General features: G+C 40.0%; 2 protein-coding genes across 3 annotated transcripts; one reads left to right on the top strand and one right to left on the bottom strand.

Moving 5' to 3' along the window:
* LOC110433291 (suppressor of mec-8 and unc-52 protein homolog 1) lies at positions 1,052-6,720 on the top strand. Its single transcript, XM_021455096.1, has 15 exons — positions 1,052-1,204; positions 1,501-1,864; positions 1,967-2,015; positions 2,279-2,362; positions 2,463-2,566; positions 3,053-3,139; positions 3,215-3,268; positions 3,380-3,475; positions 4,221-4,348; positions 5,163-5,289; positions 5,382-5,441; positions 5,531-5,638; positions 5,969-6,069; positions 6,173-6,224; positions 6,331-6,720. The coding sequence occupies exons 1-15, from the start codon at positions 1,164-1,166 to the stop codon at positions 6,427-6,429; spliced, it is 1,554 nt and encodes a 517-aa protein (XP_021310771.1). The 5' UTR covers positions 1,052-1,163; the 3' UTR covers positions 6,430-6,720.
* LOC8081536 (protein FAM192A) lies at positions 8,784-13,118 on the bottom strand. Of its 2 annotated transcripts, none has more exons than XM_002455513.2 (7): positions 12,932-13,118; positions 12,696-12,770; positions 12,562-12,619; positions 11,975-12,030; positions 10,015-10,077; positions 9,473-9,538; positions 8,784-9,327 (listed from the first exon to the last, which is right to left on the bottom strand). In XM_002455513.2, exons 1-7 carry the CDS (start codon positions 13,016-13,018, stop codon positions 9,085-9,087), a joined length of 648 nt encoding a protein of 215 aa, XP_002455558.1. In that variant the 5' UTR covers positions 13,019-13,118; the 3' UTR covers positions 8,784-9,084. The 2 variants fall into 2 exon arrangements, with proteins under 2 accessions (XP_002455558.1, XP_021310772.1); XM_021455097.1 differs by having other exon boundaries at positions 10,015-10,105; positions 12,932-13,092.

Raw genomic sequence — 14,781 nt, 5'->3', positions numbered from 1 at the left:
GTGAACATACTCGGTCAACATATGTGTATAGTTACTACAACATTCAGATAAAAACACTTATAATATATATCCAAAATATATGAAACATTGGAAACATGCTCGTGCAACACATATATATAGGCACTGCAACATATGCAACATCTAGATAAAACATTTACATACATCCGAAACATGTGAAACATTGGAAACATTATTGTGCAACATATGTTTATAGGCATTGCAACATATATAACATTCAGATAAAACACTAGTAATATTCCTCTGAAATAGCTGAAACATTTGAAACATACACTCGCAACACACATATATAATAATTGCAATATATGCAATATCAAATCTACTTTTACAACATTAGATGACACTCATATAACAAACAGATGAAACATATAAAACATATACCTAAAACGCATATATTGAGCTCGGCACCTATATGTCGAAATAACTAGCCATGACACATATAATGAGGTGGGCACCTGTATGTTAAAATATGTCGAAATAACTAGCCATGACACATATAATGAGCTGGGCACCTGCATGTTAAAATAACCAGCCACGACTTCATGAAAAAATTGGACAACTATTCATGGTCACAGGACCAGCAAATCAAACGACACATGCGGCCCGAGCTCCTCTCAAGCATTGGTCATTCTCTAGTCTGGCTTCGCATGCACAACCAGCATACATCCCCGGGTGAGCAGGTAGCAGCACACGCTCTTATGCGCTGACCCGACGCAAAGAAGTGGCTCGCTTGACTGCAGCCAGTGCGCACTCTCAGTTACTACGCGGTCAGTTCGTCCGGACGGACGGACGCCCGCAACAAAGCATTACCGGAAAAAGTTTTGTTTCCAAGTTTTGTTTCCCCTGGGAAACAAAAAAAAAAGACCAAGGCAGGCCACCAGGCTTGTGCTTGTCAGCCTATTTCTAACCAAACCAAGTGAGCCCAAATAGAAAAGTAAACCACAAAAACTGTGCTCGGCCCAAATGAGGCCCATAAGGCCCGCGTAGAGGAAGCATACTAGATCGATGCATCTGGTGGCCCTTTCTTCCGTGGCCCAATCGCCGAAGCTCATCCCACCCGAGCGCCTCTCCTCTCCCTCCCCCTCTCCGGCAGCCGCTCCCCGGCTTACCGCCGTAGCAGCCGCCGCCTCCCGCAGAAGCCGAAGATGGCGTCGTCGGCGTCGACCCTCGAAATCGAGGCCCGCGAGTAAGTACAAACCCCTTCCATGCATTTAAGGCCCCCTTTGTACTAGCGAAACCACGAGAGAAGCAACCTGGCGAATCCCTAAACCCTACTAGGGTGCTTCAGCTTGTTTCCTGAATCCGTCCGTCCGCGGCTGATTACTGCCTTGCAGTGTCGCAATAATTCGTAGAATTTTATTTTGGGAATTACGCGCCTTATTATTGAATCTATCCGAGCACCGCCTGACTTGCGTAGCACTAGTGGCTTTAGGTCGACAAAGGATCTGAGCGCGATGCTTTTTCGGTTGTTGTTGTGCGCAGCGTGGTTAAGATAGTGCTGCAGTTCTGCAAGGAGAACTCGCTGCAGCAGACGTTCCAGACGCTGCAGAACGAGTGCCAGGTCTCCCTCAACACTGTCGACAGCATCGACACCTTCATCGCCGACATCAATGCTGGGCGCTGGGACGCTGTGCTTCCCCAGGTCGCGCAGCTCAAGCTGCCACGCAAGAAGCTCGAGGACCTCTACGAGCAGATTGTGTTGGAGATGGCTGAGCTCCGTGAACTTGACACGGCCCGTGCCATCCTCCGCCAGACGCAGGTCATGGGTGTCATGAAGCAGGAGCAGCCTGAGCGGTACCTCCGCCTTGAGCACCTCCTTGTCCGCACATACTTCGACGCCAATGAGGTTCGCAAGTTCATCTTGCTATATGTTATTCTTGTTATGTTGTTTGTGCTCCTCCTTGAGCTATCTTAATGTTGAAATATTGGAATATCATTCTGCCAACAGGCCTACCAAGAATCCACCAAGGAGAAGCGGCGAGCACTGATTGCTCAAGGTGAGCTTGCTGAATGTCTTATTTGTGGATGCTGTGTTTTTATTTGTTCAGAGTTCGCAGCCGATGTTCGTAATGTACCATAATTCTTTCAGCACTTATAAGCGAATTTTGAGATTTGAAAGTTAGAGATTCCTGATTAATATCTACATGACTTAAATAACTTGGTCCTACTTTTATTCAGTATTAGCTACCCTCGGAATTTTGTTCTTTGCAATCCTAATTTTGAACCATTATTAGTTGTTCATCTGCTGTGCCAATTTCAGCTGTTGCTTCTGAAGTATCAGTAGTACCGCCATCTCGTCTTATGGCGCTGATTGGTCAGGCTTTGAAGTGGCAACAGCACCAAGGTATTCTCTTTGCTGCACACTATTAAAGGGCTGCTACCATGTATATATATAATTGTTATGAAATAGTCATGAGTTTCTCAATTTTTTTCCTATTGCATAGGATTGTTGCCTCCTGGCACACAGTTTGATTTATTTAGAGGAACTGCTGCAATGAAGCAAGATGAAGAAGAGACATACCCTACTTCCTTATCTCATCAAATAAAGGTGATTTAGCTTCAGATAGTATTTACTTTGCCTCTTATATTGCATTTTTTTACTTGATAGTAAGAAGTAATTAATATAAACTTTAAAACCATGAAAATCTAAGTTGCTGAGTTAAGGTATTTATTATCTAGCACCTCCAAAGAGTAAAGGCGTAATCTTAGTAACACAAAAAAGAAGATACTGGAAACATTGATAACGATTGTTACATTAGACTAGTCGGGTGGCTTTAACATGTGATGATTTCAACACATTTGAACTTGGGTTGTCATAAAATGAAATAATAGAAGTAAGACACTGAACATCTGCTTTATGCTTGCTTGTGATTTGTTATCCTCAAGATGAATAATCCTCTATTAAGATGTAGTTTGAGGTTCTTTCATCTTCAGTTGCATGCTGAAAGACAGAATACAGTTAACATGATGTCAAGTGAGTATTCTTATCAAGCTTTTGTGTACTAAGGTTTATAACCTTGCATTGTTCTTGTAGTTTGGAAAGAAAACTCATCCTGAATGTGCTCGATTTTCACCTGATGGTCAGTACCTTGTTTCATGCTCAGTGGATGGGATAATTGAAGTAAGTTGCTTTCTATTCTGCCTTTGCATGCCAGCTCCATTGATGTAGCTTGGCTTAAGTTCTCTAAATTTTCAGGTCTGGGATTATCTTAGTGGAAAGCTTAAAAAGGACCTTCAATACCAAGCTGATGTAAGTGCTTTTAAGTTTATTATAGGACTTATTAAATCTGCACATTCTATTTAATCAGACATGGATAAGGTGCTAATTTTTTATGTACTGTCTGCTGGATGAACACTTCAGGAAAGCTTTATGATGCACGAAGAACCTGTGCTGTGTGTTGATTTTAGTAGGGATTCTGAAATGCTGGCATCTGGAGCACAGGATGGAATGATTAAGGTGCCCTTGCTATCAAATCATGTATTTTGTTTCACTAAAGGAGAAATTGTCCCTTACCAATATGTTACATTTTAAATATTTTTCTTCATATTGTAATAACTCATGTACTCCTTGAAAGTTTAAACTTGTTGCTCATGTGAGTTTGATTTCAGATTGCTCACAAAATTTACTATATATCAAAAATGCTTTTTCTTAGTTTCTGGTTAACCAAGGTGCCGTGGTGTATATTGCGTTGATAGAGTGTAGTACTGCAATATCATTTAATACATTTCTACGTAGTGTTGATTAGGTGGCTTGAGTAGCACTCCTTAGGACCTGGAGCTGGGGTTGAAAAAAAAATCCTCTCGTCTGTCCCACGCCAAAGCACAGGTCTAGGGTCTGGCCCCGTTCGTGGTTGTTCTCACATGAGTTACGGTGCCGCTGTGTATGGGTGGGGCAGGGGTTTGGGGGGGGTTTTGTCGACCTGCATGAGAAGGTCTTCTTCTGAAATGCAATGCTTGGGGGCTGTCTTACCCCCTGCAGATCAAGTTTTTACATAGACACTTGTTAACAAAATTTAATTACTAGTAAATGCATTTATCATATATGAGTGTGACTATGATCATCCAGTATAACGATGTAAGTTGGTCTGACCAACATAACTTGGTAAATTTTATGCATTATTGGTCAGCATCTCACCATAATCATTTTGGTGTAATCTTTACAATTAACTCCATGTTAATCTTTTCCTTCCATCAATTCCCAGGTTTGGCGTATACGAACTGGCCAGTGCTTGCGGCGCCTTGAGCGTGCACATTCCAAAGGTGTTACAAGTGTTACATTTTCACGTGATGGAACCCAAATATTGAGTACATCCTTTGACACTACCGCGAGGTTTCATATAACCATAAACTACCAGCCTAATTTTACTCATGAAATATCCTTCGTCATATTTTACTTCATTCTCTTGTGAACAAAGAGTTGATGATATATGCTAATTTGAGCAAGTTTCATGTTTTTCCCATTTTGTTTGATGGCTTTTGTATCTTGGTGCAGTATCCTAGTCATTGCTGCGATCATTATGTCAGCCCTTCCTTTGAGTCCTTTTTAAGATAATCCAATCGATCTACAGTATAGGTTTGGATTTTTTTTAAAAGAATTGAGCCACATACTTAAGTAGTGGGCCCATTTGCTGTAAGATAGACTTTAATTTGAAAAACAAAAGCCTACTCATTAAGACTGTTGATGGTTGATTGAAACTAATTTTTCCTTGCCTGAACTGGGGAAATGAAAGCAAGCCAAATTTCCCAATTTAAAATTTGCAACTGAATTTTAAAGTATCCAACTTCTGTTTGCGGCCTTCATCTCTATCTGTGTTAATAAGTTTGTGTTGCCATTATGAAGCTTAAACAAAAATCTAGGCTTGAACTTTTGCATAGATAAATTCATAAGGATTGCCCTAAGTAGGTTTGTACTAAGAGTGATCAAACAGCCAGGTGATTTTTCATCACAAATTTGAACTGTGAGATTTTATCTGCACTGAATTGTGTTTGTTTCTGCAACACCCTGCAGGCTGCTTTTTTTTATCTCTTTTTCTTTCGTTTGGATTGGGTTCAGAATTTCAGTTTTCATGCATTCATTCATCTTCCATGCAATTTTATATCCTGAAAAGAATTAAAGGCTTATTCTTCCTCCCTCCTTTTTGCAGGGTACATGGTCTCAAGTCTGGAAAGATGCTGAAAGAATTTCGAGGTCATACTTCCTATGTGAATTATGCCATCTTCACTACTGACGGTAGCCGTGTCATTACAGCTTCCAGTGATTGTACTGTTAAGGTGCTGATCTTCTTGTCTCATATTTACAGTTCAAGTTTCAATTGTTCGACAATTCACAGCCATTTTTATTCATTTATTGTTTCTCATTGTAGGTCTGGGATACTAAAACAACAGATTGCTTGCATACTTTCAAGCCACCACCTCCTTTGAGGGTACTGACTTCTCATGCTCTCCAAGTGTGACTTAATATTGTATAACCTTCAGTAAATGCATGTTTACCCATGTATCCTTTTATTTCCAGGGAGGAGACGCATCTGTTAATTCTGTCCATTTATTTCCAAAAAATACTGATCACATTGTTGTGTGCAATAAGACTTCATCGATATTCATCATGACTTTACAAGGACAGGTACTCTGAATGCACATCCTATTTTTTATTTGGCCTATTTTTTCTGCCTGCAAAATGGAGGGTTATTCATTGTAATCTAGTTCACCTCTATATTGTTTGGAAACATAATTTACCATCTGACCTTAGTTATCTGTCAGCATTTTTTTTATTATGCTTGCTGGATGATCTTTTGAATTATTGTTAGCTTCACTTTTAATGTTAAATAAAGCAATATATAGCACATTTTCTAATAGCAATAACATCCTCTGTTCATTAGATGGTTCACCACTTACCTTAAAAGGAAAACGGTGAAATTTAAATTAACCAAATTGTGCAAATTTTTTGTTTCAGGTTGTAAAGAGTTTCTCGTCAGGTAAGCGAGAAGGGGGAGATTTTGTTGCAGCTTCAGTTTCCCCAAAAGGAGAATGGATATATTGTGTTGGTGAAGACATGTGAGGATATCACTATATATATTTCTTTCATTGTCTAATGCTTTGATTTGTGTTTGTTATCTTGGTCTATAGTGGCATCTAAACGGGAGTTATTGTTTTGCAGGAACATGTATTGCTTTAGCTACCAATCTGGTAAACTGGAGCATCTGATGAAGGTTTGCCCAAGATCCTGTGACTTTGTTAATCCTTTTGTTCCTCGTCACTGTGATTTATTAACTATCAAGTTAAAAATACCTTGACATGCTACCTTGGATTCCACAGGTCCATGAGAAGGATGTCATAGGCATTACGCACCATCCTCACAGGAACTTGGTAGCTACCATTGCTGAGGATTGTATGATGAAGATATGGAAGCCTTGATTTTCTTTATAAACAAAAACTTTTCTTTTGTATCAGTCCTGTACGTTTAGGTAGTATGCTTATCCACATTTGTCTTTGAACCGCTGATTAAATAGGCTGTATTTTGCTTTACAATTTAGATAACTGATAGGTGCTAAATAGTTATGGACTCCTTGGTGCTTATGTTGCCCCATGTCTTACTACCATTGTATCCTGTACTAGTTTTAGGGATCTTTCAATGGTGTAAACACAAAGCTTACTACGATTCCTCGCTACAAGTTCATATGTTTAATTTGGTGATACCACGGTGGATGCCGATAGTGTCCGCAAGCACAGAGCAGTCAGAAGTTAGGTGTTATAATTGAAGACAACCGCAGTTCGCTGCATTTCAGGTTTGCTGAAATCCAGAATAACATAAGATTGCTGTTTCAGAACAGGAGGTTGTCATGAACCGACAACAATCCTGGAGAAGGCACGCTGTTAGATTAGACGCCAGGTACGAAGAAATGTAACGGTGTCCACTGTAATAGCAGTTGTAAGCATGACATTGCAACTGCGAATACAGAATACTAAAACTGCAGGAGTTTATGTTAACGCAAAGATTAAAGAAGGATTTAATTGCTCAGGTACTAGCTGACATCATGTTTGCACTCAACACTGGATTTCAGCATTGTATTATATATACTGAAGTATGACAGCATTCGGAGTCCGTTCGACAGGAGCCAATTCTTAGAAACTTATGTTGCGGGCAGAAACTTAGGCCGCGCATTAGATCTAGATTAAATCTTAAGAATAGAATTGTACTGGGACTTCCGATATTACTCGTATCCATCTCAATCCCCGTGTGTTGAATTGGACTAAGATGAAAAAGTTGGTTGGAAAAGCCGGGAAAGATGAACCACTCTGAGACTATGGCTGCTTTGCCCCTCCTAATCATTCTTCTCGAAGCCATCTTTGGTTGTTGACGAACTTCAGCAAAGTAACCTTCGGGAGCACTGATGGGATCCTTGTTTCTCGCCTTTCATCCGGCTCTTTGGGCACCGAGGCATCGGAAGCTCACGTTCGGTCTCCTGTCTGGCATGGTGAAGATCGCTGGCACCTTGGGCAGTCTCCTTCGTCCTTGAGCGTCGAGCTCTGTGATTAGGAGCGACGTGATGTCCAATTGTCCATGCAGGCTATGCAGATCGAACAAATATTTTTTTTTCCCCTTCCTGAAAGTACACTCTAAGGCAGAAGAAGATTCTTAAGTATGATTAGCAGAAAACAAGGGATAATTTGCCACGGTAGCCCGTCATGGTGGAATAAATGGTGTACAGTGCTTAGTTTTTGTTAGAACTATTGCGAATGTGCTGCAGACCTGCACTGCAGTGTTTGTTAGAACTATTGCAAAGACAACTGAAAGTAATATTGCTACTGAGAAAAGAATGCAGGCAAAAACACACAAAAGCATAACGAGAGAGAGACAGAGATGATGATGATGATGGGCAAGGGCGACGGTGGGGAGCCAGGGAAGAGGCAGTGCAGGGGAGGAAGCAACAACACCAGGACACCAGCTGAGCTCTCTCAGGCCATCACCATTTCACCAGGGAGGCACCTTCTCTCTGCCTGATACCTCTCCTGACAAGTCCCTCCATTTTGTGGGCAAGCAAACGGAAATTGGAAATTTTGTTGTTGATGGCCCCATCCCATGCTCTGCCTCGTCCCTGTCTCCAATCAAACCCACCATCTTTATCTGTGTTTGTGTTTATACCAAACCTGGAAACCTTGTGGCCGCTGCCATTGCCAAACTACCACTTAATGCTAATGCCATCACCTCCATGGAACATTGGAGTTTGGAGATCTATATATATACAGTACTTGTGCCGGCTCACCGCAGCAAAGTGCAGTACAGTACTGCTAGAGAAGCAGGGATTCATCAAGCTGCCGCCCGCCAGCGACTTTCGTCAGTACAACGATGCGCCTGCGCCTGAGTGGAGTACACAAGCGCGGCGCGGGCCTGGCTTCATTTCGTCAGTACAACGCGTACTGCACACCCCACACCAAACCCTCTCAAACGGTTTGTAGTACGTACCGCGGCAGCAGTCATGTCGTACATCTTCCCACTAGTCAAAGGCACATCACCGGTCCGGAAAAATTGCATGGATTTCTGTCACTTTCACAAGTTTTCCAGTCCGATTTCTGTCACTTTCACAAGTTGCTTCCACGACGCGTAGCGTTTTCTCCCCATATATATATATATATAATATAAGCTGTTACATCATTTCCTTCTCCTTTTTGCTACATGTTCCAATCTGCTAGGTGGCTTGGGCCACCAATGGGGTAGATAAACCTATCACCAGTTTTCTAAACGTCCATGGGGAAGGAAAACACGCTCATAAGATAAATTGAAACTACTGCTTGCTACAGGTTTCCTTCGTAAAACAAGGTGCTACCAATGTACCAATCATTAGTACTGTTCCCCAGATCATGTTCGAATTGTACAATACATACAAGAAAATTGCCGCAAAGGCTTTCGAATGTAAGAGAAGCCAATTTTGCCTCTCCTCCAGGAAACCCCACTGGCTGCGCTCCACTGGCATCTCTTCCAGTAAGCTGTTGCGGTATCCAAACCTGAACTCTTGATCGCCACTGTCAGTCATTTTGCGGTATCCACACCTCAACTCTTGATCGCCACTGTCAGTCATCGTCCTCACCACTTTCGTCGTCGTCGTAAGCCACCAGAGAGCCGAGTGTTGCCTTTGTGTCATCTGGTTGCTTCTGATCTGCGTCATGCCCATTTGAAGGCCGCTCCTCTGGAGCAGGAGCAGGCTTAGCTTCCGCCTCAACCTTTGGTTTCTTGGCTTGCGGCTTCACGGAAATTATTACGTTCTTCAGGAGTGCATGCTGGCTCCTCTTCGTAGGTGGCTTAGGTCTGCTCTCCTGAAGGGGCAGGTGCAAGCATAGTTCAGCTTCAGCTGGATAAATTGGTGGAACAGACATTTTGATGTTCCATAATAAGCACTATGTATGCACGTGCTTTCCTTTAATCTTGTCTTAAATGTTGAACCTGTGAATCATAACATACCTCAGGTCTAGATACTGTAGGAGTCTCGAGTTCATGAACAATACTGGACCGTGCAGCTACAGCCTCCTGAAACAAAAATACTCATTCCGTCAGTCCACCCATGGTAGCCTGGTAGGTGGATGAGACCAGATAGTCACAATTGGAGCAAGCTGTCCCATAGTACAAAAACGATTGCTGAAGTTTACTAGCTTAAGATAAAAATGAATCACATAGTGCATTATGGAGCATCTAAAAGCTCCACATCTGCTAGTCTATGCTATAACATTCAGATGATACATAACAATATAAAATATATATATGCTGCCATCAGTTCCTTTTTAATGAAAAAAATGGATCTGATAGACCAAGCTACAATGCCATACAAGCCAGCCAAATGCATCAACTGAGACTGCTGTGCTCAAGCTAAAGGAAAGCTTTCGTGTTTGATTGTGATTCTATTAGGAAGATAAAAATATTGGCAGTGTTGAAAATAAGAGGTTCATTTTAAAACAATAAAGCTATGGCAAGACAAAGTAATTGTTACTTGTTAGTACGTTACTCACATGGAAACTGCGGAGCTGTTCCGCTTCTTCATTGGCCACCTGCTGTTCATATTCCTTTCTTGACTGTCCCCAAGTAACATAAAACAAGGAACTAAGAATGTTGCAAAAGACATGGATTTTAATTACAGCTAATAATAATATAATTTAGATCCCATATGTTTTATGTTCGTAATTCTTATCTAGTCCTATTAAAATGCAAGTACAAATGACTAAGAATATTACCAAGCTACCCTAGGATTGCATTTAAGATTAGGAAAATCATATGGCGCCCAGGGGGGCTGGCGCCCTCGTTCTAAAATACCATGTTGCAATATTTCAAAAATCATCAAAAAAATTATGTATGTAGTACACCTAAAGTTAAATGTAGCCACAACAATTCAGTTTCAAATTCATCTTTGATGCTGAGATTAAAAAAACAAAAGTGTCACTGTCTTCAAATGACGAACAGTGCCAGGTTGACTGCTTGTCTATTTTGTTTCTTTGCATCTAGGATGAATTTCAAACTGAATTGTTGCGGCTATACTTAACATTATATGCACTCGATACATGATTTTTGTGATGATTTTCGAAACATTGCAACATAGCATTTTAGCTAACGAGGGTGCCAGCCCCCCTGGGCACCAAATCTGCACTCTTAAGATTATTTTCATACTCTTCTGAATTTCAACAAAATAACACTGAACGCCATGGCCATATTGTTTTATGATTTGTAAATAAGAAATAATGATACTCTTCAAGTGGAAAAATAGAAGCACATAATATTTTCTTGTTCCCCCTTAACATGCTGACCTGAAGTTCCTTTCAGGAACATAAATGATATAATTCATGTTTCTCATAATGTTAACCAAAACTTCCTGTTTCTCATAATGTTAAACAAAGTTATATATATTAAGAATTTCTGTCTGGCCACCCATTATGTTTGGATTATAAGAAATATGAACATTATGTTTGCAATAGATACTCAAAGAAACTTCTAAACTGTTTCAATAAGACACATTGTATTATACCAAATCATGCATGGTTTATATTAACATATATCTGTGATTGTAGCAAACAGTTGGGTATAAAATATTTTTGTAATGCAATTTTAAGTATATTATTTAGCTGGCTTGCAAGCCTCTCCTAATACAGCATATGCCTGAGGCTACAACAATCAAGTATAGCCCTGAGTCTAACTCAATCTCAATGGTTTTGCAGCAGCTCAAGTAGTCAATTTTCCTTTTCCTAAACTACAGTGCTGTAACCTGGTTTTAGTTCCAAGCATTGACACAGCCCTGAGTCTAGCTAGGGATGAAGTCCATTGGTGGTGTATGGCATGAGCAAAGGGTCTATCCTTGCTCACTGCGAGGGGCTTTTAGTTTTTAGCCCGCTCGATTGTTGTATACTCAGAAACAAGTGCTTAAGCCTTAGAAAACAGGGAAGGTGTGTGTGAGTGTGTTTGGGTCTATGTATGACTCCTTTTTCTTCTACTAATTACAATGAAAAGCAGCTCTCCTACGTGTTCGAGAAAAAACCTGGTTTTAGTTCGTTTAATCCTATGATGACTATATTTTGTTAAACTTTGGGACCTGCAGGTTTGGAACACTTCTGAGTGAGGGCTTTTAGTTTTAATCTCTAGTAAAGGAAAGGGGAAAAGTAATGCAAAAAAAAAGTAAATCCTTCATATGCCATGAATGAACAAATGGACCAGGTTTCTTATTATTAAAGTACAGAGCACATGATGGATCTAGCCATCCACATGCTGATTTTTTGCTTCCAGAAGGCCAGAAGTTATAAGGACTGAGGAGAAAGAACCCTTAAGCAGGTATACACATAAAGATACATAAGAGAGCATGCAAACAAGTATTGTTGTTAAATATTTCACCCTTCGTGGGGATGCTGACGGGCAGAAATACACCATTTTGATTTACATCTTGAAGTAATGATTTTCAAAGTGAGCTAGCTTACATTAAATGCTTACCGAAGCCAATTTATCAAGAAACTCTGTCTCATCCTCATCCAATGCCTTTGGAGGTCCTGGATAGAATAGATAGCGATTAAAATCAAAACAAGCAGCCAAATTTAATTTCAAAACAAAAATCAAACTTCACTATTCCTAGCCTTGTACTTTACTCAATTTTCCCAGAAATAGAAATAGCATCGAACAGGTGGATAGCAGATCACAAAGATTGTTTAGCTAGCTGCAAACTTTCTTCCAATCAAACCACACTAAAACAAGAATAAATCTTCTGTTACTCCATATCATTTCAAATGAAGACAAAGCAAATAATTAAACTGCACTTGTTTATTCATACTACTACGCACAAGCTTCAGCAATTAGAAAGTATTTTTAGCATGTACAGATCATGCTGCAACTTGAACTTGCAGTTAATGTGACAAAATCACAGTTCTTGAGTAAATTACTAAATTTGTCCAAGTTCATCATGATCGCATCCTTATGTGTACTAGCACAGAAAACTACACCTAAATCGGAATGATGGAAACTCTGCGCACAGTGCACAAACACAGCATAATATGGTATCAGGGCATTGTCTTGACAATACATACTGTGCTTGAACCGCTCGTTGAACTCGGCGTCCTTCTTCTCCTTGTTCTCCTGTAGGATCTGCACAGCGCATGACGAAGATCCGCATTAGCTCCAAACCAACGGGTCCGAAAGGATTATGAGGGGGTGACCTCACCTGGAAGAGGGGTTTGTCGCGCTGCGCGGTGCCATCCTCCACCCGCTCCCCTCGCGTCCGCTTCACCTCATCGAGCTGCAATTTATTTTCCGAACCACAAAATTTCAGAGATTCTCCCAGAAAGCTCAGCTAATTTTCTTCCTAGGTTTTGCCCTTCCGATTCTACGTGCCCGGCCAGCGAGCGTGCGAGTGAGAGAGAGAGGAAGAGGGGGGGAGGCAAGTGTTCGGGGCCTTGCCTGGTCCTCGGAGATGAAGTTCACGAGGCGTATCGTCGCCGGCGGCGCCGCCGCCTTCGAGCTCGGCGTCATCTCGTTCCCGGCCATTGTCCCGCCGCCGCCGTTTTTTCTTTTCTTTTTCTTTTTTTTTCGTCACCACCACGTTCTACCTCGTGTCGCTGTTGTCGTTCAGTCTAGTAGCCGATAGACGATAGTCGATAGATACCCAAAAAGAAAACCAAATCGGCCTCACGACGCCGTTGGATGATGATATGCGCGGTATAGCCGTATATCTGAACATCCGATCAAACCAAAAAAAAAAAAACACTATTCACCGTTTCAAAATACTCTCCCGTTTCAAATTATGAGTAATTTTAACTTAGCAGTTCAAGTTTGACTAAAATTATAAAGAGAATTATAAAAATTTATGAATCAAAAATTTGTTTGTAATTCTAGAGTTTAGAATCCAACAACATATAAATGGGTAGATTACATATTAGTCCCACACTAAATGTTCACATATGTTGTAGATTGCTTATATGTAACTCTTATAAAGCTAAACTCCATTAAATGAATTCTCTCTTCATGCGAGATGTCCACATCATTCCCCACTAAATGATCCACTAAATATTTTATCTCTATGCAAGGTGTCCACATCATTCTCCACTAAGTTCATGTCATCCTATAATAATTACAAAAAAAGGACCATGTCATCTATATCATGTAACATACTTTAAATCTTTAATCTATTAACATACAAGTCATGTACATACACTATTTGTTTCATCACCAATTAATTTCTCTATAATGTAACCAAATATTAGATTTTGTTCTATTAGCTTAGCAATTTTTTACTAGATCTAATAAAAAAAATAAATGCAAGTCAAATTCATATGTATACATACATAATAGACTAAATATCATATACTAATGATACGCAGCAACATGCGAGGAATTCACCTAGTTAACTATCACATGATGGCTAAGCTATATAGGAGTCTACATGGCTGTCTTTCGAAAATCTAACATACGTCCAACCCACAATCTATATCTCATTAAAGCAACATCTACTACCGTAGGAATTCTTTTCAAATTTGTGAATCACTATTATTTCTATATGAATGGAAATTTCAGGAGTATTTAGGACAGTCTCAATGCATGTTTTATGATAGTGACATGTACATTAAATAGAGTGTCACATAAGCAAAATTACTGATTTAGTAGGGTCATTAAATGAAGGAGTTTCATCAGATGAGAGAGAAGTTTCATCCCCATGAAACTCATGTGGCTCGGTTACCTAGTTTATAGTCTTGATAACTGTGTCATAAAACTATGCATTGAGACTGGCATTATATTTATGTGAACTATAGGATTTGATTCTAAACTTAAGGCTCTTTAATGGAGGTCGTACGAGGTCTTTAGCTCCTCACAAGCTATCTTGTAATATCTCATATAGATCACCTAAAATCATACATGGCTACTCATGAGATTATTTAGGGTGTGTTTAGTTCCCTTTTTATCTAAAAAAATTTAAGGTTTTGGTCTATTATTTTGCATAATAAACATAAACACTATATACTTTTTTGGCAAAACGATTACCATTCTCTATTTTAGATTTTTGCCTCAAGTGGTAAAAAAACCCAAAAGAGTCTCAAGAGACCATAATCAGAGCAATAAATTCTGCATTTTGAATAAAACTAAACATAATTTTGAAAATTTTAGCATTTTATATTTCATAAGTAGTCGACATTTTGCATTACATGTGAACTAAACAGGCCCTTAGTTTGATCGGATCAATTGGTTTTTCCTGGTGCGACCCAAGGCATTCTATTACTTTGTTAATAAGCTTATTCAGTACTCCTATAGCATAT

Source organism: Sorghum bicolor, chromosome 3 (assembly GCF_000003195.3).
Source record: "Sorghum bicolor cultivar BTx623 chromosome 3, Sorghum_bicolor_NCBIv3, whole genome shotgun sequence".
Classification (NCBI taxonomy): domain Eukaryota; kingdom Viridiplantae; phylum Streptophyta; class Magnoliopsida; order Poales; family Poaceae; genus Sorghum; species Sorghum bicolor.
Note: the sequence above shows the minus strand (reverse complement) of the source record. Positions and strands in the feature narration are given on the sequence as shown.

Excerpts from the sequence above, each read along its gene's own strand:
- LOC110433291 (XM_021455096.1), top strand. The coding sequence starts at position 1,164 with ATGGCGTCGTCGGCGTCGACCCTCGAAATCGAGGCCCGCGA. Across the intron at positions 3,269-3,379 it reads ACCTTCAATACCAAGCTGAT|GAAAGCTTTATGATGCACGA; the intron begins GTAAGTGCTTTT and ends TGAACACTTCAG. Across the intron at positions 3,476-4,220 it reads CACAGGATGGAATGATTAAG|GTTTGGCGTATACGAACTGG; the intron begins GTGCCCTTGCTA and ends ATCAATTCCCAG.
- LOC8081536 (XM_002455513.2), bottom strand. The coding sequence starts at position 13,018 with ATGGCCGGGAACGAGATGACGCCGAGCTCGAAGGCGGCGGCGCCGCCG. Across the intron at positions 12,031-12,561 it reads CAACGAGCGGTTCAAGCACA|GACCTCCAAAGGCATTGGAT; the intron begins GTATGTATTGTC and ends TATTCTATCCAG. Across the intron at positions 9,328-9,472 it reads CTACAGTATCTAGACCTGAG|GAGAGCAGACCTAAGCCACC; the intron begins GTATGTTATGAT and ends CTGCCCCTTCAG.